Source organism: Lynx rufus, unplaced genomic scaffold (genome assembly GCF_022079265.1).
Source record: "Lynx rufus isolate CCGP_SWC_20201006 ecotype Redwood Valley unplaced genomic scaffold, mLynRuf1.p SCAF_10, whole genome shotgun sequence".
Classification (NCBI taxonomy): Eukaryota; Metazoa; Chordata; class Mammalia; order Carnivora; family Felidae; genus Lynx; species Lynx rufus.
The window spans coordinates 76,389,610-76,414,963 of NW_025814824.1; the positions used below are offsets into that span (position 1 = coordinate 76,389,610).

Below are 25,354 nucleotides of genomic sequence, written 5' to 3' on the forward strand. Positions count from 1 at the left end.
GGCTGATTTCTCCTTCTGAGCTTTGGTTGACTTTAGCCACTCAAAAGTTATGCTTTGAATGCTTAGTATATACATGACACTAAAGATAAAAGCTATGGTGACCCAAGACAAATCCAAAAGTCTGGAAGCAAGAGACTTGAATTCTACCTTTAATTCTGTAGGCAAGTGAAGCAGTCTCTGTGTGTTCTCACTTCTACACAAACCATACATCATTAAGAAAGATATACACATGCTGAAGTTCTTACAGAGGCTAATAATTAAGATGGCTGGGATAAAACTGAGTCGGAGTAAAGCACAGACCCATTTGATGAAAAGTTATAAAAGGAACTGGGATGTTATAAGAATTAAGCCTTAAAATATCTTCAAATTCCTGAACGACTGTCACTTAGAACCAGGAGAGGACATATTTTTATTGAGCTACTTCTATGTGCCAAACATTGCTCCTAAGCACCCTACCTGGATTATTTTCAATTCATAATCTCTTATTTTAGCTACTGTAGTTAGAAACAATTCTATAAAGTAGACATATGAGAGAATAGAATCTTAAAACCTTCAGTAATGTGCCCAAATACACAAAGTAATCTTGTAGCGAAGCTGATATTTGAACCTTTATCTCTCTGATTCCAAAGTATATGTTCTGTCTAATAAGTCAGTAGGTAAGTCTATTTCAGTATAGTGTTGATGAATGGAACTAGAGACCAGGAGAGGAAAATATTTTGACCCAATAAAAGGGACATTCTAGTAGTGAGAGAACAAGCTGTTTAGGGGTCACTGGGCAAGCTTCACTTGGAATATTCAAATACAGACTCTTGCAGGGTATAGTAGAAAAGATTCAAGCAATAGACTAGGATACGTCCACATGTCTGGACCCCTTCCAGTTCTGAGTCTGTCTGCTCTTTATTTCTCATAGGCATTGTTTTGATCATAAAATAAAAGAATGAAATGTGGAAAAGGAAAAGGAAAAGCAAGAGGAAGAACAGAAAGGGAGGAAACATAAGTAAGAGCTTATCTTTACTCAGCACAAGACTAAGCTTACTACATACCAGGCACAAGACTAAGCGTGTTAAATGCCCATCTCATTTAACAGAATAACCTCAGAAATTAGGTATTATTATTATTAAACCCACATCACATCTGAGGGAACTAAGGCTCAGAATTCCTTGCCAAAAGTCACACAGAGAAAAGGAACAGCTAGGACTTGATGACAGATTTGATGTACATCAAAAACAAACTCGTAAATCCTAGATTAGAAAGCTCAGGTTATTCTATTAGATCCTTGGGGTACAGGTGTATCAATGCTGGTTCTGGTAGAATGCCAAAAAAGTCAAACCTGGTCAACCTTCTAGACCTAACTACCAAGATACAGGAAATGCAGCGGCAGAGGAACATGTTAAATGATACCATGAGGATGCAATGAGCAAAATCCAGGCTGTGGAGAGCTCTACTGAACAAATGATGCAGTTCTTGAAAAATATCACAAGGAATAAAAAGAGAGAGAGTTAGATAAAGGAAGAAACCTACAGATTAAAAGAGACTTACTTATCAGCCCATCACAATGTTTAGATCTTATTTAGATCCTGCTTCAATCAAACAAACTTGTACCAAAAATATAAGACAATCTAGTAAATGTGGACAATGACTAGATATTTGATGATATTGAGAAACTGTTAAATTGGAGAGCATGGTAATGGTATTGAAGGTATTTTTTTAGTCTTTATCTTTTAGAAATATGGGCTTTAACATTTGTACATAAAAGGCCATAATGTTTGAGGTGAGAGAGCAGGTAAGGTAGGCTTAGTGTGAATTGATCACTGTTGCAACTGAAGGTGAGAGGTCCATGGAGGTTCATTACACTAATTTCTCTGCTCTGATGGAAGTTACAGTTCTCTAAACTAAATCGTTTTGGGTTGGGTAGCAGAACTGGGATTTAACAGCGTCCCCTCAAATGGGAAAGTGTGGAAATGAAGTTGAAAAGAAAAGAAACATGTGGTCCCAGGAGAAGCCCCATTCCTCAAGGTATTCTCCTCCTCCCAGGACTTGAGTTTACAACCTGGAACCCTTCCATTCAGAAATATTAGGAATGACACGACTCTATTGACCAAGGAAGGCACTGCACAGACTGACTGTATAATGGTACAAACTCATGCTGCTTTCAGCTACATCTGCCTGGTGAATTGTGAGACACATCTGGAAAGACTTTTTGGTTCTTAGAAATAGCAAGAGAGTTGAACTGTTTGTGAATTCTTTCTGGGCCCTTTGCATCACCGCTGACTGAAGTTGTCTAATGACCCAAGAAGAGCCCCTGTGAACAGGGATAAGCTCCAGAAGGGATGGGGCCTACAGCTTGCTCCATTCCTGGAAGCCAGGCACTGCCCTGGCTGGGGTAGTCTTTGCATGGTTGTGTGATGGATGAGTTGTTATAGGTCAGCTGGAAAAGAGATCCCAGCCCTGGTTCTGATATGTTTTAGCCCTTTGGGACTTTGGGGGGGTGGCACCTACCCTTTCTAAGCCTCAGTTTCCTTTTCTGTAAAACGAAGACAAATATCACTACCTTCCTTGGTCTGTTGAGAGGATCAAGGGGGCCAGTGTATGTGAAAGCACCTTGGAGGCATACCAATGTAAGTTGGTAATTCATTTGCTTTTCACTCATTCAATTCACCTATTCACATTGAGAATTTACTGAATTTCTACTATGAGTCAGGCACTATACCGGAATGCTGGTGCAATGCTGAGCACAAGTTTGCCCAGACCTTTGTCTCATGGAATTTACCCCCTAATGTATAAGACAATCATTTGAGTCGATTAGGAAAGATATTCTAGAAGTAAGAGAAACAGGATGCTTGGGGTCACTGAGCAAGCTGTTACTGGGAATGTTCAAACACAGACTCCACTCCAGTTTGTAAGGCGCAGCAGAAAATAACCAAGAAGTAGACTAGGGTTGGACTAGATGCCTTCATTCCCGAGTTTACCTGTTCTTCCTTCCTCACAGGCACTGCTGTCATCATAAAACAAAATAATAAAATGTGGAGGAGGAGGAGACATAGACATTAATCAATTTCAAAACATAAAAAGTATAATTAGAAGCTTTGATAACGGCTACGGAAGAAAGATAAAAAGACTCAAGAAAGTACATAAACAAATAAATGGGGAGCTTATCAAATCCAGAAGCTTCCCCAGCAATCTGGCGGGGGGAGTAGCAGTTAACTCAGAAAAGAAGGAGGAAGAGGGATGAAATCCATGCTAGTTAGAGGGAGAAGCATGAGCAAAGGCTCTTCAGCACAACAAGGTATATAGCCTTTCCAGAAATTGGATGATCACCAGTGACTGAAAACCAGAAAGCAAGGACGGCAGGGGTACCAATGAGTTTTAAGAAGTTAGAAGGGCCAGCCAGTCCAAGCAGCCCCATGTAGGCCATGTTAGTAAGTACCATGGTCTTGATCCTAGGCAATTGGAAGGCAGTTAAGGGTTTGAATTGGGAAAGTGATGAGCGTAAGTTTTATTTTTGAAAACGTCACTAGCTGCAAGGAAGAAAATTAACCAGAGGGGGCAAGGACTGTTGTTAGCCAGTGAGGAGACAATTGCAATAGTCCAGGTAAAACTTGAACAAGGCTGGGTAAGAGTGAATTCTTCTGAGAAATTCCTAAGAAGAAAAATCTGCAGGATTTGATAATGGGTTATAGTTTCAGGGGGATGAGTGCAGGAAGGAAGAAAAGCATCAAGAATCTACTGGTTTCAGAATTTGTAAAAAGTGAGATAGAAAACACTATCCTAAAAAGGCAGTCTTTTATGGCAAATGTAGTGTCCACAAGACTGAAGCCACTCTGTTTCCATTGGATGAAGGGAGTCAGCTCTGGAATGACTTGCGAAGTGAATCAGCGTAGACAGTAGAAGCAGTCAATTTTTTTAAAAAAAAAAATTTGGCTGTGAAGTAAAGAAATGAAGACACAGTAGCTGGAGAAGGTAATATAATGCAGTGATAGTGTCTGTAGTGCACATTAGACTTCCATTTATGATAATTTAAAAAGTTGAAAGGAAGTAGCTAATAGAGAGTACAGCAAAGTGAGAAAAAGCCCAGGGGCTCAGGTTAAACCCTGGTTCCTCCACCTGGTCCTATTTCTAGGGACTGGGGACAAATGGTGTAACATCTCCATGCCTCAGTTTTCACAATGGAGAAAAAAAAAAGATAATAATAATACCCACCATGTGAGGTTGATGAAAAGGTTCAGTGAGCTAAGTACATAAAGAGCTAAAGCTGAGCTCCTGGCACAATTGAAGTGCTCAGGAAATGGTTGTTATTAAAAGTACAAGGGAAAGACATTATGCTATTCTCTTTTTTATCACATTTGCTAACTGAATTCAATGCCCCATGGGGCAAGGGTAGGGGGAGGACGCCCTTTGCTGTGACATGCAATAGTGTTTGCATTTGCTAAGTCTGTATGTCTTGTAGATCTTATTGAAGCTGGTCGTCTTCTGGTCCCATGAAATAGCTACGTTTTCCAGTTTTGCAAGTAGGCAAGCCAAGCATTAAGTTCCTTTTTTGTAATTGACCATGAGCGTGTTGAGTAATGTGTGGATTATTTCTCCCTCTTTTCTTTGATCTTCTCTCTTGCCAAGGATTGCCTGACAGTCTGGTTCCTGGCCAGTGCACCTCCTCAGAATGCACGGAGAAGGAGAGGAAGTGGCCCACAATAGCAGAGATTTACGCCAGATTATAAGTACTTGACTTTCTTAATCCCTAAACAAGGAATTCCCTGAAGGAACTTCAGAATGAAAGAGACCTATGATAGTGGTTCTCAAGTTCAGTGTGCATCAGAATCACTCTGGAAGCTTGTGAAAATGAAGATTCCCAGCCTCACCCCACCTGAGAAAAAATAATCAGTAGGAGGAAGCCAGGAACCTGCATTTTTAACAAATGCTTCCTCCATGCCCACCCCAACAGATTCCGAGTGAGACCCCCTGAAATCCAGTCTCCATATTCCACCAGCTACTACTCACGTTGCTTTACTGCTTTATTGTTTTTTTTTCTCTTCACTTTCTAATATACAGTATCATTTACTATTCTTATTGTTTACTTTTTGTCTCCCACACATGCTCCAGTAGAAATTAAGTCTCCAGATGGTCAAAATACATGCCTGTTTTTCTCTCTAATGTATCTCAAATGCCCAGCATAGTGCCTGACCCAAGGGAGACCCTCAGTAAATACCTGCTAAAATTATTTGAATTGAATCCCCACACTCCCAGCCACCTCATATAGGAACTTCTGCAATAGAAACCCCAACTAACTGGTCATTTTATTTAAGTCTTCTATAATGTTTGGGTCCAGAACATTTAGAAAACAGACTGATACCAAGATTTTTTTTCCAGGAAAAATAATTTGATAATGTATAATTTGGTATAAATTTTTGGAGGATGGAGATCCAAAGATGCTTTGAAATCAAAGATCTGCAGACCCCAAATTTAATAACCCTTGGTTATTACATAGCCTTGGTCCCTGAAATTCACTCTTCGGTTGTTGCTGTAGTTATTCACCTAAAAGTCACATTTATTTTCACTTTTTTTTTTAGGAATTTAATTTTTTTAATGTTTATTTTATTTTTGAGAGAGAGAGAGAGAGTGAAAGCAGAGAGGGGAAGAGAGAGAGGGAAAGAGAGACAATCCCAAGCAGGCTCCATGCTGTTAGTACAGAGCCTGACACAGGGCTTAAACCCATGAACTATGAGATGATCTGAGCCAAACTCAAGAGTTGGATGCCTAACCGACTGAGCCACCCAGGCGCCCCTAAGATTTTATTTTTAAGTAATTTCTACACTCAACGTGGGACTTGAACCTACAATCCCCAGATCAAGAGTTGCATGCTCCACCAACTGAGTCAGCAGGTGCCCCTAAAAAGTCACATTTAATCATGTCTTTTTCCCTTGACCCAAACCTTGAAGGAGGACTTCCTATAGTTTACGTGGTTCCTAACTCCCTCAATGCAGCATTCAAAGCTTCCCACAGCTCAGGCTTCTGCACATCACTTTTCCAGTTTGATCTCTCCCAAACCTCACACCTGTCACAGAGTGACTGATGAAACACATAAGCTTTAGATACAGACATCCCAGGCTCACATTCTGACCCCACAAGTCCCTAGCTATGTGATCTTAGATAAGTTACTTACCTCTGTAAAGCCTCAGGTTTTGCTTTTTAATTTGTGAAATGGGCATAATAGTGCATACTCAAATGTGTTGGGGGGGGTGGAGTGAGAGAACATATATTAATATACATAAAATGCTTAAAAATGCCAGGCATAGATTTGGCACTCAATATCTGTTGAGTTTTATTCTCCTATTCTATATGTTTGGCTCATAGTATCTGAAATAACTTTTTTCCCCCTTCCTTTCCAATATCCCTTAGTCTAGACCAAGGTTTATCAGACTTTTTTTTTTGTAAAGAACTAGAAATGAATGTTTTTGGCTTTGTGTGTCATACTGTATTCTGTGGCTACTACCCAACCCTGCTGTTGCTGCAGGAAAGCAACCATAGATGATATGTAAACAAACGTGTGGCTAGGTTTCATAAATGTTATTTATAAAAACAGGTGGCGTGCTGGATTTCACCCATGGGTCACAATTTTCCAACTATGACCTGAACTAGCTTTGGAACTTTACAGAACTGGCTTCAAGCTTCTCTGAGACTCTGAGTCCTCATCTATTAAATAGGGATAATAATAGTACTTCCCTCATGAATTGTTGGATGATTAAATGAGATAAAAGCATTTTATTTTATTTATTTTTATTTATTTATAAAGCCCTCAGCACAGTTTCTGGCATATGATAGGCATCTCATCGATAGTATTATCTTCATCATCCAACAGACCTGCCTCAAGCTGTTCCATGATCTGCCCATATCCACCTTGCCTACTGCAAGAACTTTTCCAGACTCTCTCTGAGTTTCTTTCTCCCACTTTCTAACACTGTTGGAATGTCAATTGTATTATTTGAAAATAAGTCATGCATGAATGTAACATATGCAAGTAATTATAGTTACTTCTGTGACTCCTCAGCTTCATCCACTAGACTGTGAGCTCCTTGAAGGCACAATCTGCATCTGGCTCCCCCCTCTGAATCTTGTTCCCTTACACAGTTATCTGTCACACACTAAGCACCCAAGGAAGGCAAGAAGATGGCAGCAATGGTGCTACAGTGATGGTGACAGCAGCTGTGATAATGGTGGTGGTGATGGTGGTAATAATGGTGTGGGGGAAGCGGGGGTGATCTTGGCTGACTTCCTTTCAAAGAGCAGTCATTTGGAATTCCCTTCTCAGTGAGAGCCAAGAAGTGTAAATAGAGCAAACAAGTCTTTCTGGCAGAGAGAGGATCTGCTAGAGGGTCAGACAACCACAACAAGACCAAAATTATACATGGCTCTTCCTAGAGCAGCATGAAAAGAAAAAGAAAAAAGAAAAACAAAACAAAACAAAACTCACATGACCGGAAGTCAGGAGACCCAAGCACTAGGAAATAATCATCCATCTATAGAGTATTTCACAGTCTTCAAATTGTTAGCAAAGGGTGTCTTAATTTTTCTACATGAGAGCCCTCTGGTAAAAGTTACCACTATCCATTTTACAGAAGAGGAAACTGAGTCTCAGAGAGATGAAGGGCATCACTGAGGCCAGAAGCCATGCCTAACTGCTTCGAATTCAAAACTGGTGTGTGACTAGAGCAAGCCACTCCTCAAATCTAGGTCTTACTTCTACTATTTGTGACATAAGAGACTTGATCTGTAAGATGAACAGGATGTGGTTTTAACATCCCTCTCTACTCATAAATGCTGTGTCACTGCAAAAAAGTGCAAGATATGTACCTATTTCTCTTCCAAATATTAATTGAAGGAGCAAAACTGTTAATATATCTGGATGGGAAATAAATTGCAGGTCACAGGATGACTCTTCTAACCTCAAAGTATTTCCCTTATTTTCAGGGTAAAAGTCAGCTCTGACCCTACCATAGCACTGGGAGGTGGAGGACGGGGGGAGGGTGATGAAGTTAGCTCAGAATTCTCATGGTACAGATAAAGTAACAAAGACCACAACACTAGAAGCATCCATGCCCAATGCCATATAAGAGTCAAGGGCAGAGCCTAGTTCAGATTCCAGATGTCCCAATTCTCTAGTTGTCCCAAAGAGAACTCCTAGCCCCAACATGGATAGAGATAGATACAATGCCTAATTTACAAGTGAGTACAAGGAAGGTCACCCAGTAGCCAATGGCAGAGATGGGTTTCAAATCAAGCTCTGACTGGCTCTGCACCATGACTCTGTTCTGTCTCCCCCACTCGCAGCCTCTTCTTCTCCTTCACCCAAAGGCTACATTAACAGCCCCACAAAGTCTTATACATTAAGCACTAGCTGTGGTTTTGGGCTGTGTAAGGTCATTTAACAGGTGGAGGGAGGAGATTTATATATAAACCAAACTGTCCATCATAAATCATTTTTTTCCTGCTTTCTTTGTTCTAAATCACAGCGTGACATGTAATGAAGGGCTCCTTTCCAACTGAGGCACAAGGAGTCATCCTATCCTATGTATTTACAGAGACGGATGCAAGGAGACCCCAACCACCAAAGGAGCTGGTGGCCAGTGGTCCCCAGGGCTATTCAGAGCACATCCTAACCTTGGTCCAGAATGAGAGGCCAGAACTGCCTTACAGACCTCAGACAAGCCACACCCCCTCTCTGATACTTCCTACCATGCCATAAAATGGGACTCAGAAGTTGCCTGAACACCCCCAAATAATTCAAGGGAGTCAGGGGTTCTTACATAGAAGACTGGTTCCATTCCACATCAGGAGGTCTGTAGGAGAAGGGAATCCTCTTATTCTTTGTGGCACTCCACCTATGACTTCCCTTACCAACAGAATATGGACTCCAGCCAAGTTTATAAAGTGTGAAAATGTTCCTGTATTCCCTCCATTCATGATCTGTCCTTTTGGGTTACCCAGTGATGTATCCCATGCAAAATACAGATCTTACTCTAGAATTTCATGTCCCTAGCACTTTGGACACCTGCAAAGTTACAGAGTACTACTTAGAAGAGGAAGTATCAAAGGAAACTTGAAAAAAGGAGGGACGAAGTTGAGATGAACATCACTTTTATCATTATCATAGAGAATGTTTGTCCATTATATGCAATGTGCCAGGCACTATACATTCGTTATCTTGTTTGATGCCCATAAAGACCACATTTTATAGATGTGGAAACTGAGGTTTGGAGAAGTCATTCAGCATCACACAGTGAACAGGAGATTGGGGCAGGATTCCAATCCAGCCTGAGTAGAGCAACAGAGCCTATGCTACCTGATTCCACTCCAACGAAGTTTCTTGCAGGAAACTCAGAAAGAAACTCATTCATCCTCTCTGCCTTTTCAGGTAGGGGAAGAAACACCCAGAAAGGGAAAAAGGACTTTTCCCAGCTTTGCTGTGCCACAGCGTCAGAGCCCAGGCCAAGGTTCTTTTGTGTGTTATGCATGTGTCCTCCACCTCCAGCTGCAGAGAAAAGCAAAGAGATGGAGAAGCCAGGGGAGAAGGATCGATGGGGTCTGGGGAGGCAGAAAAACAGATGACTGCCACAAGGGGAGTGGCTGCCTTCTCATCACACCAGCCTCATTCAATGACCATATTCCCCTCCCCCAGATCATTTCCAGACCTACAGTCGGCCTTTACCACCCACTCCTTCCTTAGCCTGGATCTCCTGGAAAAACCTAACTTACCACAGCCCCTAGACTGTTATGCAACTTTAAAAAGGCCTACCATTGGGGGTTGGAAGAAGAAGCTTGGAGACTCGAGGAAGCCATCTCATCAACCAGCTCTGATGTTTCTGAGCAGGGATGACTAAGAGGAGGAGAGTGTGCGGCTGAGAACACATCACCCCTGCCTGTCTGCCTGCCCAAACTCTTCCCAGGCTCCCCACTACTGGAGGCCAGACTCCTCCCCACCACAACCTCCCCAGGCCTGCCTGGCCCAGCCCTGCCACTTTCTCCTCGGTGCTGCCCATGGAGCTGCCCCCGAGTCTCAGCCCCTGCCACACACGGGTTCTCACTCAGTTTCTCAGGCAAATGGGCCAGTTCATTCTTCAGGCCTTTGCAGGAGTTGGGTCTTCAGTGTTGCATGTGCTCAGGCTCCTCGCCTTCCCCCAAACACAGTCCTCCACATTCACCTTATGCATCCAAGCCCTCTTAGATGTCACTTCCTCAGGGAAGCCTTCCCTAACTCCACAAGACCTCCTACCACACTCTTTCAACCCACTGGCCTGGACTTCCCTTGGTACTTTGCAGTCCATCTTTACTTGTATCATTGTTTCATTAATACCCGTCTCATCCGTGTGAGGATAAAGACCAAGTCTACGCATTACACTCTACTTCTCAGGGCATGACACAGTACTTGGCATATAGTAAGTCCTCAAAAATGGTGAATGAATGAATGAATGAATGAATGACTAGTGCTTCAAGAGTCCCAGATCTCCTATAAGGAGAACAGTGACATCTAGTGACTGCTTTCACACTCTTGGGCTTCTCTGATAACATCCCACCAGTTGGCCTCGAAAACATCTCGCTGGATTTCCGAAGAACTGCATATTTTGCTGATGCCAAGGGAAGCTGGCATAGAATCCAGACATGGGGGAATCTGATTCCTAAGCAAGAAGGAAAGGAACCACCAAGTCTCTGGCTATTGCATGTGCCAAGAACACATCACAAAAGTCCTGGGACTTCGTTAAGATGGTGCCACATCACAGATGAGGAGAGTCTGGCCCAGAAAGGCAGTCACTGGGCCAAGTTTACAGAGCAGTAAATGGGGATTCTCACAGCCTCACCAACCAAGTCCTGGAGAGCAGCTAACCATGATGCCTCACTCATCCACACTGACATAACACTGGTTGGACCATCTTTGGTATTCGGCGGAAGCTACTGCAGCCTCCTGAGAGGTCTCCCCCTTTGCACCCTTGCATTTTCACACTCATCTCTCACCCTGAAGCTGGAGGGGTGGAGATATATACATATGTGGCTTTTTTGTTATAGTTATTGTGGAGACCTTTCATGCACAGAATTAGATTATCCACGATGCTTACTTCATGATTCAAGCTCATTATTGCACCATGCATGGTTAGGCTTTATGTATTCATCCAGTTAGTGTTCGTTAATTAGCTAGTTTTAATGCTTTAATAAACTCCCACAAATCCACCACCCAAAATGCCAGCTAGGAACTTGATTCCTCCATGTAATGAGGGCTCCCTCAAGCCATTGCCCCGCCTCCCTGACTCAGGACTACCATCATCATGAGTCCTACGTTCACCATTTCCTTGGTTCCCTTTTAAAATAGTTTATAACACCTGTATTCATTCCAAAAATGTAGTGTATTTGGCGTGTGTGTATCTGTTTTAACTTAAAACAGGGGAGGGGTGCCTGGGTGGCTCAGTCGGTTGAGCATCCAACTTTGGCTCAGGTCATGATCTCACAGTTCATGGGTTTGAGGCCTGCATCGGGCTCTGTGCTGACAGCTCAGAGCCTGGAGCCTGCTTCGGATTCTGTGTCGTTCTCTTTCTCTGCTCCCCCACCCCACCCTCAAAAATAAATACACATTAAAACATTTTTTTAAAAACAGGGGAAAGGGTATCATGCTATATAAAATATACTTTTGGGGGGGTGCCTGGGTGGCTCAGTCGGTTAAGCGTCCATCTTCGGCTCAGGTCATGATCTCACAGTTTGTGAGTTTGAGCCCCGCGTCAGGCTCTGTGCTGACAGCTCAGATTCTGTGTCTCCCTGCTTCAGATTCTGTGTCTCCCTCTCTCTCTGCCCCTCCCCGCTCATGCTCTGTCTCTCTCACTCTCAAAAATGAATACATGTTAAAAAAAAATTTAATTATACCTTTGGGACTTCTATTCTTCATTTAATATTATGTTTATTCATCTCATACCAAGTGTCAGTATAATCCATTTGTTTTGTCTGCTGTAGAGCATTCCACTGTATGCACATTCCATTATACACTTATTTAACTGCTCTCCCACTGAGGGGTCTTCTGCGTCATTTCCAGAGGGCTCCTTCTGCTGCACAAATCTAACCTATCTAATCCTTCCTGCATATCCTAAGCATCTCACTGCCCTCCAGACAGATCCAAATTCTATGAGCTAGTTTTCTATAACCTGTATGATCAGGCTCCTTCTGACCTCTCTAGCCTCATTGTGCTTTCCTTTTATCTCTTGATCTTAGTCACGGGGGATGTCTTCCAGTCTTCGTATGGATCATGTTCTTTTCTGCATCTGGTCATCTACCTAATGCTTTCCCCACCTCCTTACTCTGATCCCCTCTCTGTCCTCTATGAAGCCCTACCTGACCACGTACCACCCTCTAGCACTCTATCCAACAGAATGCTATGGTGGGAACGCACAATCCATAGCATCCTATTGGTGCTGGTCAGGGATCTACCAGAGGATCTTCTTTGGAGGTGCAGGGCCAGCTATCTGGGAGTTGCTGCAGAGGGAAGCATGGGGACCAAGTAGAGATGCTTTAACCACTTTCCTCTTCCTAAGTGAAGGCATGGCATCACTATTCCTGGTTTTTAGGAATTGGGGTTCCTGAAAGATTGCATTTAGAGAAACTGTTCATTAATACACTTTTGCAAACCAGTGAACCATTTATATGGTCTCTTCAAGCCCAGGCATACTGTAATGGAAAATGAGAGATGCAGAAAGAGGAAAAAGAGGAGATAGAACTTCGCGACTAAGTACATGGGCTCTGAAACAGACTAACTTTGAGCAAATCACTAAGCATCTTCGAGGTTTCCTTACTTGTAAAGTGGGCATGACATTAGGATGAACCACATGGAATTACCATTTTTATAAATTAAAAAATGATCCACAGTTGGTAATTTCATATGAATCACACCAATACTTATATGTATTTCATAGATCTGGAGGGAAGATTAAATGAGATAATCCAAGTATAGCACTGAGGCAGAGACTGTCAGGTTTCCAACAAACCCATATATCTTCTTCTCCTTGGCAAACAGATAGAATAGATTTCCCTGTTTTTGTTTGCAGACAGGTGTGTCCAATGGCTGAGTTCTAGCCAAGGGAGTGGAACTGAAATGATATTTGTTACTTTCAGGCTTGGCCCATTTCAACTTCTCACATATGATCCTCCATGTTCTTTCTTCTTCCACAGCAACTGTGGAAGCATCAGGTTGATGGAACACAAGACAGAACAAGGTGGGTCTCTGAACCATTTCTCAGAGTAAAGCCACTCATCATCAGAAACATTTATCTGGGACTCTGCACAAACAAGCGATAACTTCTATTGTCTTAAGCCATTGAGATTTGAGGATTTGTTGGTAATAGCAGCTATATATGTACTTAAACCATGGTAAGGAATCAATAAATGCCAGTCATCACCATGGTGATGATGACAAGACAATCCCAGTGGACAAAGGGCCTACAAGGGCAGGAGGCAGGAAGATTGATACTTAAATGTGACGCAATGGCTGTGTCAGGGGAGCTCACCTCCTTGGTACCATTGTCTTGGATGAGGGTATACAGTGGTACCACATGGTTGATTTCCAGCAGCACTGGCGTGGGGCTCAGCTGCTCCTTGCCCGGCCGGCGGCAAAGGTGGCAGGTAGAGGGACAGCGGCCTTTCTCCTCACAGCGGATCTCCACACCTGAGATGAGCTGGTCATCTGACAGCATTTGCGCCGTCAGCAGACCTGAGAGGTAAGTGATGAAGGGCATGGACTTGAGTTCCTTCTTGCTGCCCAGCTCTGTGGTCTCTGGAGAGGAAAGAGAAATTCAATATTGTTCAAAAGGTCAGACTCTTGAACCCATAGGGTCGAATGTGCTAAGGAGGAGGTATCCACTGGAAAGGAAAAAAAAAGATGGTAGAATGGTTTGCTCATGATGCCTTGGAAAGCACACCTGCTTGAGGACTCAAGGTGTCAGAATGGTATCTTGTTTTGTAATTCACGTTAAATAGCTCCTTACTTTCTCTGGGCCTCACTTTCTCCATATTGGAAGTTGGTTGCTTAGACAAGAGGATTCTCCAAGGGCCCTGTAAGATGTAAATATCCAAAGAAATTTTTCCCAACAGGAAATTCCTGTCTACTGTCAATTTACATAAATTTTACCTTTCTTTTGAGAACTTGCTCCAGTCCTGTATTTTCCATGAAGTTTCACGTAATGGCGGAAACATAAGCTGGAGTCCAATCAATTTCCATTTAAATCCCTATTCTGTTTGAAAATAGCAAGGGGTCTTGGGAAGGTCTCTTAATACCTAAGCACCTTTGGAGATTAATTCTGTAAAATGGGGTTATAACGTTAACTGAAACAGTGATGAGTGGTAAATGAGATAGAAGGAGGTGGACCTGCCTGGAAAAGAAATGATTTCCCCTTTCTTTCTGTGCTCCTCTGGTCCCTTGTTCAAATTTCTTTTCCTATCTTCCTCATGTGCACGCTGAGATCTAATTACATATGCTCCATTCTGGGCTGTCTCTCTTGATCTGTGCAGTTAGAATTTCCTACCTCTGTGCTTCTGCCCACTTTCTCCTCTGCCTCTCCAAACATTTACCACCCATCCATGCTCCATTTCAATATCCCCTTTTCGGGAAATCTTTTCTCCTTGCTCTAGCCCTTCTTCTCCGAAGAAGCATTTCTGTTGATAAGCCTTTTTCTTGTTAAGCTCATTTTCTCATCTCATTTTCTGCTGACCTCGCCAACCATATTATCGGCTCTTGGAGACAGGACCATGTCTCCCACTCCTGCCTCCCGCACCCTGTCCGCTTCAGTGTCCAGCACGGCACTAGGGATATACTTAAGACTTCATCAAAGAGGAAAATTACGGAATCTGAATGGCTAGAATGACATTCATGATCTAGTCGGGAGGCTCCAAAATCCTTCAGAGGAATTCTTATGGATCCCAAGAAGCATCTCAACAGATGCTTGCAAAGGACAAAAGGGAAACTGGGCAGGTGGCACTCTAAACCCCACCTCTCGGCTTCCATTAGAGCAGTGCCACTTGTATCTCTCCTATAGACTGGCCTTCTACATAAGGCTTCATAAGAAGAGAGTGGTCTACAGCCATGCCAAAAAGCTTGAAAAAGCAAAGTAATTGGTACAACCCAGGGAGTTCCATTTACATCAGAGACTTTGTGAATGGTGTTCTCAAACTTACAAGATGCATAACCTGAGTGGCAAAACAGGATAGCCCTGTAAGTAATAAGGGACAGGGCTTGGTCCAGACGGCAGTTTCTTCTAAGCCTGGTAAAGTGAAGGCAGGCTCCTGCCTCAGTGGAAACAGGGGCCCTGGGCACCAAGGCCTGAGAGAAAAAGTAGGGATGTCTCCTGCTCTTGCTCTTGGCCTGCAGTGACATGCAGCGGCGATCTGGAAATGGGCTTGTGAACGAGAAATCAAAATAAATGCGGCCTTCATTCATTACTCTCTGGGCCCTCGGGCCTGGGATCTGGGCTCCACCTTTTGTGTCTGGCTGTCAGCAAATGCTTATGAGCATCAGATCAAAGACTCTGAGGGAGGAAGACAAGGCAAATTCCAGCTAACCAATCCTTCAGAGGGATTAAAGAAGGGTAGTTACTAAGATAAACAAAACAAAGCTGTGAAGAAGGCATCTCAGCAGCTGGGCAGACAGAGACAGTCTTAAGTACAGACAAGTCAAGAGAAGATGATGATGATGATGACTTCTGGAAGTGGAGGCCAGAAGGAATAGTTCTGGAGAAGGGTAACTTCAAACTTTGGAGAGAATAACCATTGAGGGGAGAAGGTCAGAGAGCAGTCAGAGCTGTGAGGACACTAGCGAGACAGTTAGCCCACACTCTGATCCAGAGGTCAGCAAACTATGGTCCATGGGTCAAATCCACACCTCAGCCTTTTTTTTTTCTTTTTTGTAAATAAAGTTTTATTGGAACGCAGGCACCCTCATTCATTTATATATTGTGTATGGCTACAATGGCACAATTGAGTAGGTGCAACCAGGACACTATGCCCCACGAATTCTGAAATATTTACTATCTGATCCTTTACAGATTAAGTTTGGGAACCTCTGCTCCAGTCCTAGGTTATAGATGGGGAAACCGAGTCTCAGAAAGAGAATCTACCTTTGGTCACACAAGAATGTGGCAGTATAATGGTAACATTGGAATCGATTAGGCCATCAATACACTTACATTGTGAATCTCCAATGAGAAAAAAATAGTGAGGCACCTTTTCTCCATAAAACATCTTCCAAAAAACTATTGAAAAAACATACATTTGAAAATGGTAATCTGGTATAACCCTCCCATTTTAAACAAGGGGAAACTGTGTCCCAAAGAAAGACTCTCCAAGGTCACACTCTGAGTTTGGGTTCCTTTCGGTACATGATTCCAGTCTCTTCTGTTAACCAGTTCATCACTTAAACTACTAATTTTATCTTGTATTTTAAACCATAGATGGCCCACCCCTCACAGCACCTTGCCACATGCACATAATTTAACTGGGAAGGAAATAAGGTGTTGGAAGTAAAAATTCCCTTGATCAAACATTCATAGCCACTGGGTTAAAGATACAACTATCCATTTAACAACAAAACAAGCTATAGATCTTTGCTGGTCTGTTTTTTCCAATAAATCTCTTTCATCTTTTTTTTTTTTTTTTCAATCTATCAATCCTACAGGTGGGGTTAAAAGCCCACGGTCTAGACTAACAGTTGCACTACAGTAGCAATATAGAATTCCTAGTTGAACACAGAAGCTGGTTTTGCAAAAGGAGGGTCCTTGAGTATCACCTGGTCCAACCCCATTGCTCAACAGATGAAGAACTTGAGACCTAAACAGAGAAAGAGATTTACCTCTATATTCCATGCACATTTATTAACAATGATCGTTTTTGTAAAGATCGCTTCATGCCTAAGTTATGATCTGGATGAAAGTTACAACAGGGAAGACCATTAACCATTCCATTAATTATTCCTCTGTAGACATGGCAATTGTGAAATCTAATTATTTCTGATCCAACCTCACTCTGTGGCTAAAGTCATCTTTAGTTCAAGTGCCAGTTTTTCAGAAAGACCTTCCCTGAACTCCATCCCCATGCCACCAATCTACACAGGGTTTCCTATTAAAGATTCTTGTAGCATCCTGTTCTATCCATCACCTCTTAATGCGTCCAGACTATAAACTCCATGAGGACAAAGACCGTATTAGTTTTGCTGATTCCCATACCTACTTCACATAGAAGATGAAACACTTCAGGTTTTCAGTAATATTTTCAATAAATATTTGTTGAATATGTATTTATAGACCCTGATCACTGTACTATCTTATCAAAGCACTGATAAGTCGAAGAACAAAGATCTGTGCATGTCATGACTAACAGTTAATTGATGGCTTGTAATCAAGTGGCAACCTCTTCCCAAAGCAAAATTAGCTTTCTCAGTTGGAAGGTTTATGGATGAATAGCTGATCAATTTGCCAGTTGCTCTGACCTCCCCTGGGTTTTCACATAGGCCCTTGCCATTGAGGGGATGGGAGAGTTCACTTAAAACAGCCTGTCTCTAACAGGCAAGGATCAAGAGCATTTTTGAAGAGACTTATCCTCTGTTCACATTTCCCATCCCTCTGAACAATGCTTCCAAAATAGGATCATGTCTGGTTTCAAGCCCAATTCAGTTCCAATGACACTACAACCCATTCATTTGAGAACCTGCCAACTGAACTCTCTTTTTTCTCCTCCCAAATTCCTGCTGGGTCTAATTTTGTTGCCACCAAAAAAAAAAAAAAAAAAAAAAAAAAAAGCAGCAGCCTCAGTTGAAGTGACAAGTCCTTGTTGGGAGGACAGCCAGGGCTTTCCGGCAGGAGGCGATGGCACTGCTTGCCCTCATCCAGAAAACAAAACAAAGGCAGCAGACGAAGGGCTCCGGGGAGAGCCAAAGCCGTGCGAATGTTTGTTCAATATTCGGCCACAGCGCAGGGCGCTGCCTCCCAAGTCAGACAGGCTTGCTTTGGCAATAGGCTTGCACTTGAAGCATTTAAAGGCTCCACAGGGACCAGAGGGGCTCAAATTAGAAACGTTAAGGGTGGGGGGAAGAGGGTGAGACTTTTATATCATAAAGAATGGCCTTTATTACAGCAATGGCCTCCCAGGAATTGCTGAAATGGGATCATTTCTTAGGCGGAGTTACTGTCTCCTGTTGGAGGAAAGCAATTGCTCTGAGGCCTGACTCAAGGACCCACACAAATATCCTGAACAAAGGGAAAGTAGCCAGCCGAAAGGCCATCGGCAAGGCCTGTGCTTGTGCGTTGTGCAATCCAAACTCCCCAGCGGAACAGTCAAGGTCACGCATTGTCAGTGTGCCCTTCGTAAGTCACGGCACCGACCTGACTGAATGAGTTCTTGGGAGGATCAACGATGGTGCCTGGCAAAGGTTAAGCTCTCAGTCTGTATTAGTCGTTGTTGTTGCTGCTGCTGCTGCTGCTGCTGTGGTTGTTATAATTCTTACCGCTGCTGCTGCTGCTCACAGGATGTTACAATTGCAATTTCTACGGAGACACCAAGATAGAATAGAAATGAAATCCCAAAGCCGAGCCCCAATATGCAGGATTTACAGAGGAGATGGATCCTAGTTTCAGAACTCCAGAATCCTCCGCCAGAACAAGGAAATAAAACAAGGTCAGAGAATAGACGGGAAGGATTTAGGAGAGATTTGTTTTAGACTGGCTATTACCTGACGTTTAGAGTCTCCAGCACCCCAGGTGAGAGATATGTGGAGCACGGTACCTTTTCATCCCATTTTGTAAGAAGGATCTCAAGAGTGCCTCTTGGAGAACTTGGTAGGTGTTCCCTACAACTGGGGAGATAGTGGACTAGAGTCTTAACGCCACTTGCAAAAACTCTACTGACCTGTGGCAACACCACAGGCGGGCGGGCGGGGGTCCGTGCGCGGGCTACACGGAGATGAGGCCCAAATCCCAGAGGCTGCCAAAGTGAAAATGTTCCAGTCTTTCGCCTGTACCAGGTGTGAGTCACATAGGAGAAAGAGAGACCTAGAACGGTTGGTTCTAAGTCCTACCCGAGAGGAATTCTAACAGAGATTGAGGGGTTCACCCCAGTGAGAGTCCCTATGAGATAGGCCACTAGAGAAACACAGGTGGATGGAGAACAGTAGCAGGCAGCCTGAGAGAAAATGCATCATCCCAGGTCTTGGGGAAAGCTCCCGAAGAAGCCCCAAGAGAAAGGGCTAGCTTTAAAAACCGTCAAGATCAGAGAACACAGAGCCATATACAAGGGTACCAGGGTAAGGATGACCTTCCTAATCCTTACCACTTCCTCCCTCTGCTTTGACCATGGAGGGAGAGGAAAGAGAAATGTGAGGTAGAAAAACGGAATGAAGGCCAATCTTGCCCCACCTCTTAATGCCCCCACCACTGGGGAGGGCAAGGAGATGTGATATGTCAGATTTAGAGAACTGATTAAAATTCTCAGACTGGACAGCCTAATTCCTGACTGGAAACTGTGTTAGCAGCTCAAAATGTCTATATCACTGTCTAGCCCATAAAAGTGAGAACAGATTAGATGTGCCCTGCTAAAATCTTCATCTAGGAGCAGAGGAAGATTATCCCACTGAATACATTAAAAGGATCGTGAGAAGCAAGTCACATGTATACTTTAGAACGTACCTATATTCATAAACTGTATTGCGAATTTTCTCCATTTATATTATCAACCGAACCATTTACATCATCTTCATTAGAGTGCTTATCACATTTTTAATTTTAGTTAATATGCTAGTTCAATTAATAACCGTGTCCCCAACTAAACTACAAGCTCCATAAAAGCGAGGACCACAGCTTGTCTTAGTGACTACTTGTATCCCAGCACAGAGTTCACTGTCTGACGTAGTATAGGTGGCTTACAGGTTAAGTATCTGCATAAATGAACGTGATCTGACCCTCTTTCCCTTTAATCGCTTCCGTTCCTAGAACACTTGAGAGACTTTAAGCTCGCTATCTCAACTTACCACCATAGTTCCAAAGGCAGATGGTCTTAACCTTACTTTATTAAGGTACAAATAATAGCTCAGAGAGACAAAGTAATTTGCCCAAAGCCAATTAAAGTTAGTAACTAGCCTAGCCTTTTTTTTTTTTTTTTTTTTTTTTTTAGCAGGGGCAGCTCGGTGGCTCAGTGGTTAAGCGTCTGACTTCGACTCAGGTCATGATCTCACGGTTGGTGGGTTCAAGCTCCATGTCAGGCTCTGTGCTGACAGCTTAGAGCGTGGAGCCTGCTTCAGATTCTGTGTCTCCCTCTCTGCCCCTCCCCCACTAGTTTGCGCACGCACACACGCATTCTCTCTCTCAAATAAAAGTTAAAAAGAAAACATTAAAAACTAAAGTTTACTCATTTATCTTGAGAGAGAGAGAGAGAGAGAGAGGGAGGGGAAGAGAGAGATCAAATCCCAAGCAAGCTCCACAGTCAGTGAAGATCCCAACACTAGGCTCAAACCCATGAACCGTGAGATCATGACCTGAGCTAAAACCAAGAGTAGGCTGCTTAACCAACTGAACCACCCAGTGCCCCTAGCCTAACTTTTTGTACTGGTTCTCCTACTCCTGCCATTGTCTATGTTTCCCCTCCCCAAATCTTGTAGCACTAACTCTCACTCTTGCACAACGAGTCTCTGCTGAAAACACTTGGGCCTTCTCTGTTGCTGTTATGCCCAGACCACACCGCCAGGCTCCCTCACCTCTTTCCATGGACTAAAGCATCTCACGGGTAAAAGGTAGTTTAAAGATCACCTGGTCAGAAATCCCATCTGATGTTCCATTCACCACCAAATCATCCTCTTCTTTTTGGAAACTTTTAATGATGTAAAGCTCATTATCTTTTTAGGCTTCCAGTTCCATTATGGGACAGCTCTGTTAAACCTAGATGGCTTCCCATCCAGGAACTGCATTCTTCATCCTAAGCATCAGACCCAGACCCAGAGGTATGCACTTTATGCTATTAGGACACCCTATCGAAGGTCCTCAAGCCTGTCCCCTCCTTGGGGGTCATGCTAAGATTAACCAACGAACTAGGTGGAGGAACCGTGGGGCATTCCCAAGTGGCTTCTGATAAGGTATAAGTGTCTCAGTGAGTGTGAGTATGTGTATGTGAGTGTGTGCACACATGTGCATATTTAAGGAATGGAAGGGAAGGCAGGTCTACAAAACTGCCAAATCCTAGGAAAACTGGTCTCCTGATCTAACCTAATTCACAGCTTCTTCCCAAAATATACAACAATCAGCCCATTTGCAGAGGGCAGCTATAGCACACAGACTTGCTTGGATGTGAATTCCACCTCTTCCATTTCCAGGTGGGGGACCCTGGACAAGTCACTTAACCTCTCTGAGGCTCCATGTTCTCGCCTGTAAAATGTTGATACTGTTAGTACCTAAATCTTGGAATATTCGGAGGATCAATGCGAAACAGAACCTGATGAGGAACTTACAAATTCTAGGGTGTCCGGAGCATCGTCAGAGTTATTTTTGTCCCAGCCCTTGGCCTTCACCTCAGGATTATTCAGTTCTTGTTCAAGTCTGGATCTGTAAAGCTTCCCTTGTAACCTGCAGCGCTTTAACCACACTGTCAGGAATTTCGCCCCAAACCACCCACTTTCTACCTAGTGGAACACAGCAGACAAAGGTAGAATTGAACACTTAAGTCCAAAGCTACTGAGTTAGATTCCCTGATTTAGGATCCTTCTGGGCAAGTCACTACCTCTCCAACCTTGGTGTTCCTCGCTTGTAAAATGGGAACACTAATTCCTGACTGAACTGCTCTGAGCATCAAATAAGAGATGCAGCCCCAGCAGATTTACACCGATGATATCATATGGCTCTTCCTATCATACTACGAATTAGGAACAGTTGCCCCCTTTTATAGATAAGGAGACTGAGGCTCAGAGTGACACAGTATAACCTCACAAGAAGATACCTGTTTCAAGTGAAAGCAGTAACATCTCTGAGGAAGCAGTTAAATCTGAGGAAAATACTCTCTGCAAGGCAAGGAGGGCCAGCCCTATACGCTGCCCAGTACCCAATGTCCCAGTAGTGGCTAATGTCGTTTAATGTTTGTTTGCAAATTAGAATCCTTCAATTTTTTTTTTTTCAAGTACTAAAATTCCTGTGTGGCTCTGCTGTCCTAAAGAAATTAATGGGCAGAGTGAAGAATCCCAGTACAGTTCAGTGGACCCCAAAGTGGGCCTTTCCACAGTCCAAGGTGTGCTCAGGCTTCCTCTACCCCTCCTGGAAGGGAACAGTCAGTATTGAAGCTTATCATTTACTCCTGCCTGTAGTGGGACAAGACGGGCCCTGGCCAGTAAAGGAAGGCTGGAGAAAAAGGTCATCTGTGATCTCCTGCTGCCCTCTAGTGCCTGCTTAAGATGATTGCTCTTGGGAAAAATGTGTTCTTCCATGCCAAAGAATGATTGCTGTGTGCAAAGCAACTTGCTAGGAGCTGAGGGCAGCAGGTAAAACAGTAAAGCCTTGGCTAAAATACAAGGAAGCCTAGTGTAATGACCATAAGGCAAGCATTTGCTTAGAAGGCCTATTTGCCAGGTTTGCAGCCAGGCAACGGGGGGCAAGGGAGCTGAGGGGTGAAATTATGAGCAACGATTTGTTTCAATCCCAGCAGTACCCAAATATAGAAATTGTACTGAGTGTATCCACTAAGGAGAAAAAGCCAGACAAGAGGGAAAGAAGACACGTGGGAAAGATCATCAATGGAGCAGAATCCTATAGGAACCAGGTAGAGATAAACTCTCAGGGAGTACAGGAAAGGATGTGATCCGAATCTAAGACAAATGTAAGTTGGAATTTTATCATGAGGCCAGGGCCTCTGGGCACAGCTGTGCAAGTTGTGCACACATGTGACAGTAACAAGGCAAGGGGGTGAGTAGGATCTGAATCCAGACTCAGCCCCACTAGCTGTGCCTGTGCCCACCGGATTGTATCCAAGTAGAAGAGCACTATTTCCTGATTTCTATAAAAGCTAAGCCATGGGCTGGCCGAGGCCTTGCATGGAACCATGAACATGCTGTCAGAGCCTCTGCTCTATTACGTTTAAAGTAAGGCTAGTCTCACTGACGGCACCAAGTTGTTAGAATCTGAGATAATGTATGCCCATGCCACCCAAGAAATTTCAGTTCTTATTGTTACTACTATTATTATAACAAACTAGTTTTATTTTTTTTTTTTTAAAATTTTTTTTTTTCAACGTTTATTTATTTTTGGGACAGAGAGAGAGCATGAACGGGGGAGGGGCAGAGAGAGAGGGAGACACAGAATCGGAAACAGGCCCCAGGCTCCGAGCCATCAGCCCAGAGCCCGACGCGGGGCTCGAACCCACGGACCGCGAGATCGTGACCTGGCTGAAGTCGGACGCTTAACCGACTGCGCCACCCAGGCGCCCCCAAACTAGTTTTATTTTTAAGAGATGGTGGGATAAGTCCTTCAGGAAAGGGAAAGGGTAGAAAGGAAATTCACGTTTCCTGAGCTTCCATTATGTTTTGCCAAGCACAAGACATTATGAATCTCACTGGCTCCTCGTGACAGTGCTTTTGGACTAGGGAGTATTACAATTGTCACAACCATATTTTACAAGTGAGAAAACAGAAGTTCTGAGAGGTGACAGACTGCAGCCAAAGGCTATTAGGCATTCAGGGCAACTCTAAAGCCCATTTTCTGGCCAATGGAGCACAGAAGCATCATTAAGAGGAGGCCTGTCCTCTCCTACCTGAGATCCCATTCTCCCTGTTTCTTAAAAACTCTGCTCAAAACTTACCCCCTTCAAGGAAGCATTCCAAGATTAGTTAATCCCCAATCCTTTCTCCTCCCAGTAGCTTCTTAGGCTAGGGATCAAGGATGAAATGCTCAGAAGGAATCATTCCTGGATAAGGCTTAGGGAATGGAGGTCTCTGGAATGCTAGTAACCTGCTTCAGACAGAGACTCCCAGATCATGCTGCTTGGAAATGACCTTGAAGCAGGAGAGCAGGCTGACAAGACATACCTGGTCACCCTGCAGCCAGCAGGAGGTTGCCAGATTTGAACATCAAGGAGGGCATGACCCTGAAGTGGGGTCATTTGGAAGCTCTGGTGTGAAGGGCTATCAGAAAACAAACTTCTACTCTCTGGCCACTCTCCCAGGAGGTTACAGACTTGTGACTACACTTCTCTTTCCCCTGAAATCTTAATACTCCGGTTCAAAGGTCATCTTTAAACATGCTGACAGGCAATAGTTTTGGAGAACAGATTCAAGGTGAGTTACTTCCCCCGTTAGCATCCCTCTTCGCTATAGTTGTGCTGCTAGGGATAAGGAGAGGGTCTAATGAGCCCACCCATCAAAAAATAAAATAAAAATAAAGGGCTAAGACCATTAAAGACTCCTTCTTATATTGCTGAGGGAAGCAGTAAAATTAACATTTTACTAGCTATGGGGCTCCTGGGTGGCTCAGTCTGTTGAGTGCCCAACTCTTGATTTCGGCTCAGGTCATGATCCCAGGGTCATGGGTCAAACCCCATGTTGGGTTCCACACTGAGCATGGGACCTGCTTAAGATTCTCTCTCTCTCTCTCTCTCTCTCTCTCTCTCTCTCTCTCTCTTTCCCTCTGCCCTTCTCCTCCACTCATGCTCTCTCTCAAATTAAAAAAAAAAATTAGGGGCACCTGGGTGCCTCAGTTGGTTAAGCATCTGACTTGGGCTCAGGTCATGATCTCGCAGTCTGTGAGTTCCAGCCTCGCGTCGGGCTCTGTGCTGAGAGCTCAGAGCCTGGAGCCTGTTTCCGATTCTGTGTCTCTCTCTCTCTCTGCCTCTCCCCTGTATCTCCGTCTCTCTCTCTGCCACTCCCCCACTCATGCTCTGTCTCTTAATGTCTCAAAAATAAAGATAAACATTAAAAACAATTAAAAAAAATTAAATAGTAGCTATGATTTTACAGGGACATATCACAGCTCAGATGTTCTGTCATTTGCTATGTGTACATTGTCTCCTGTGGTCTGTAAAAATCCTAACCGTGAGAAGTAGGTTTTGTTATCGCTTTTTAAAAGATGAAGAAATGGAGGCTCACAGAGAAGAAATCAATGGTTGGAGTGAACTGGATTTGCAGCCACTTTGACTGGTTTTACTTACTCTAAGCATCTTTCACTATTGTAAGTTGTCCAATCTACTAGACCACTGGAGATTCAAGGCTAGGCAGTTATAAATTCTGAAAATTGAATGTGTAATTTCTGTTACTTCTGCCCATTACATCATAGTGATTAACAATAAAAACCTTAACATAAGAATCTATGGACAATCAGTAGGTAAT

General features: G+C 43.4%; 1 protein-coding gene across 5 annotated transcripts in view; it reads right to left on the reverse strand.

Moving 5' to 3' along the window:
* ASTN2 (astrotactin 2) overlaps positions 1-25,354 on the reverse strand; it is an 882,297-nt gene that overhangs the window by 172,160 nt on the left and 684,783 nt on the right. For 3 of the 5 annotated variants that reach the window (XM_047068551.1, XM_047068542.1, XM_047068534.1), the window contains one exon: positions 13,530-13,795. In XM_047068551.1, the coding sequence (XP_046924507.1) occupies positions 13,530-13,795 (266 nt within the window). Of the gene's footprint in view, positions 1-13,529; positions 13,796-25,354 lie in introns of those variants that run through there. The other 2 variants (XM_047068564.1, XM_047068556.1) reach the window with 1 other exon arrangement.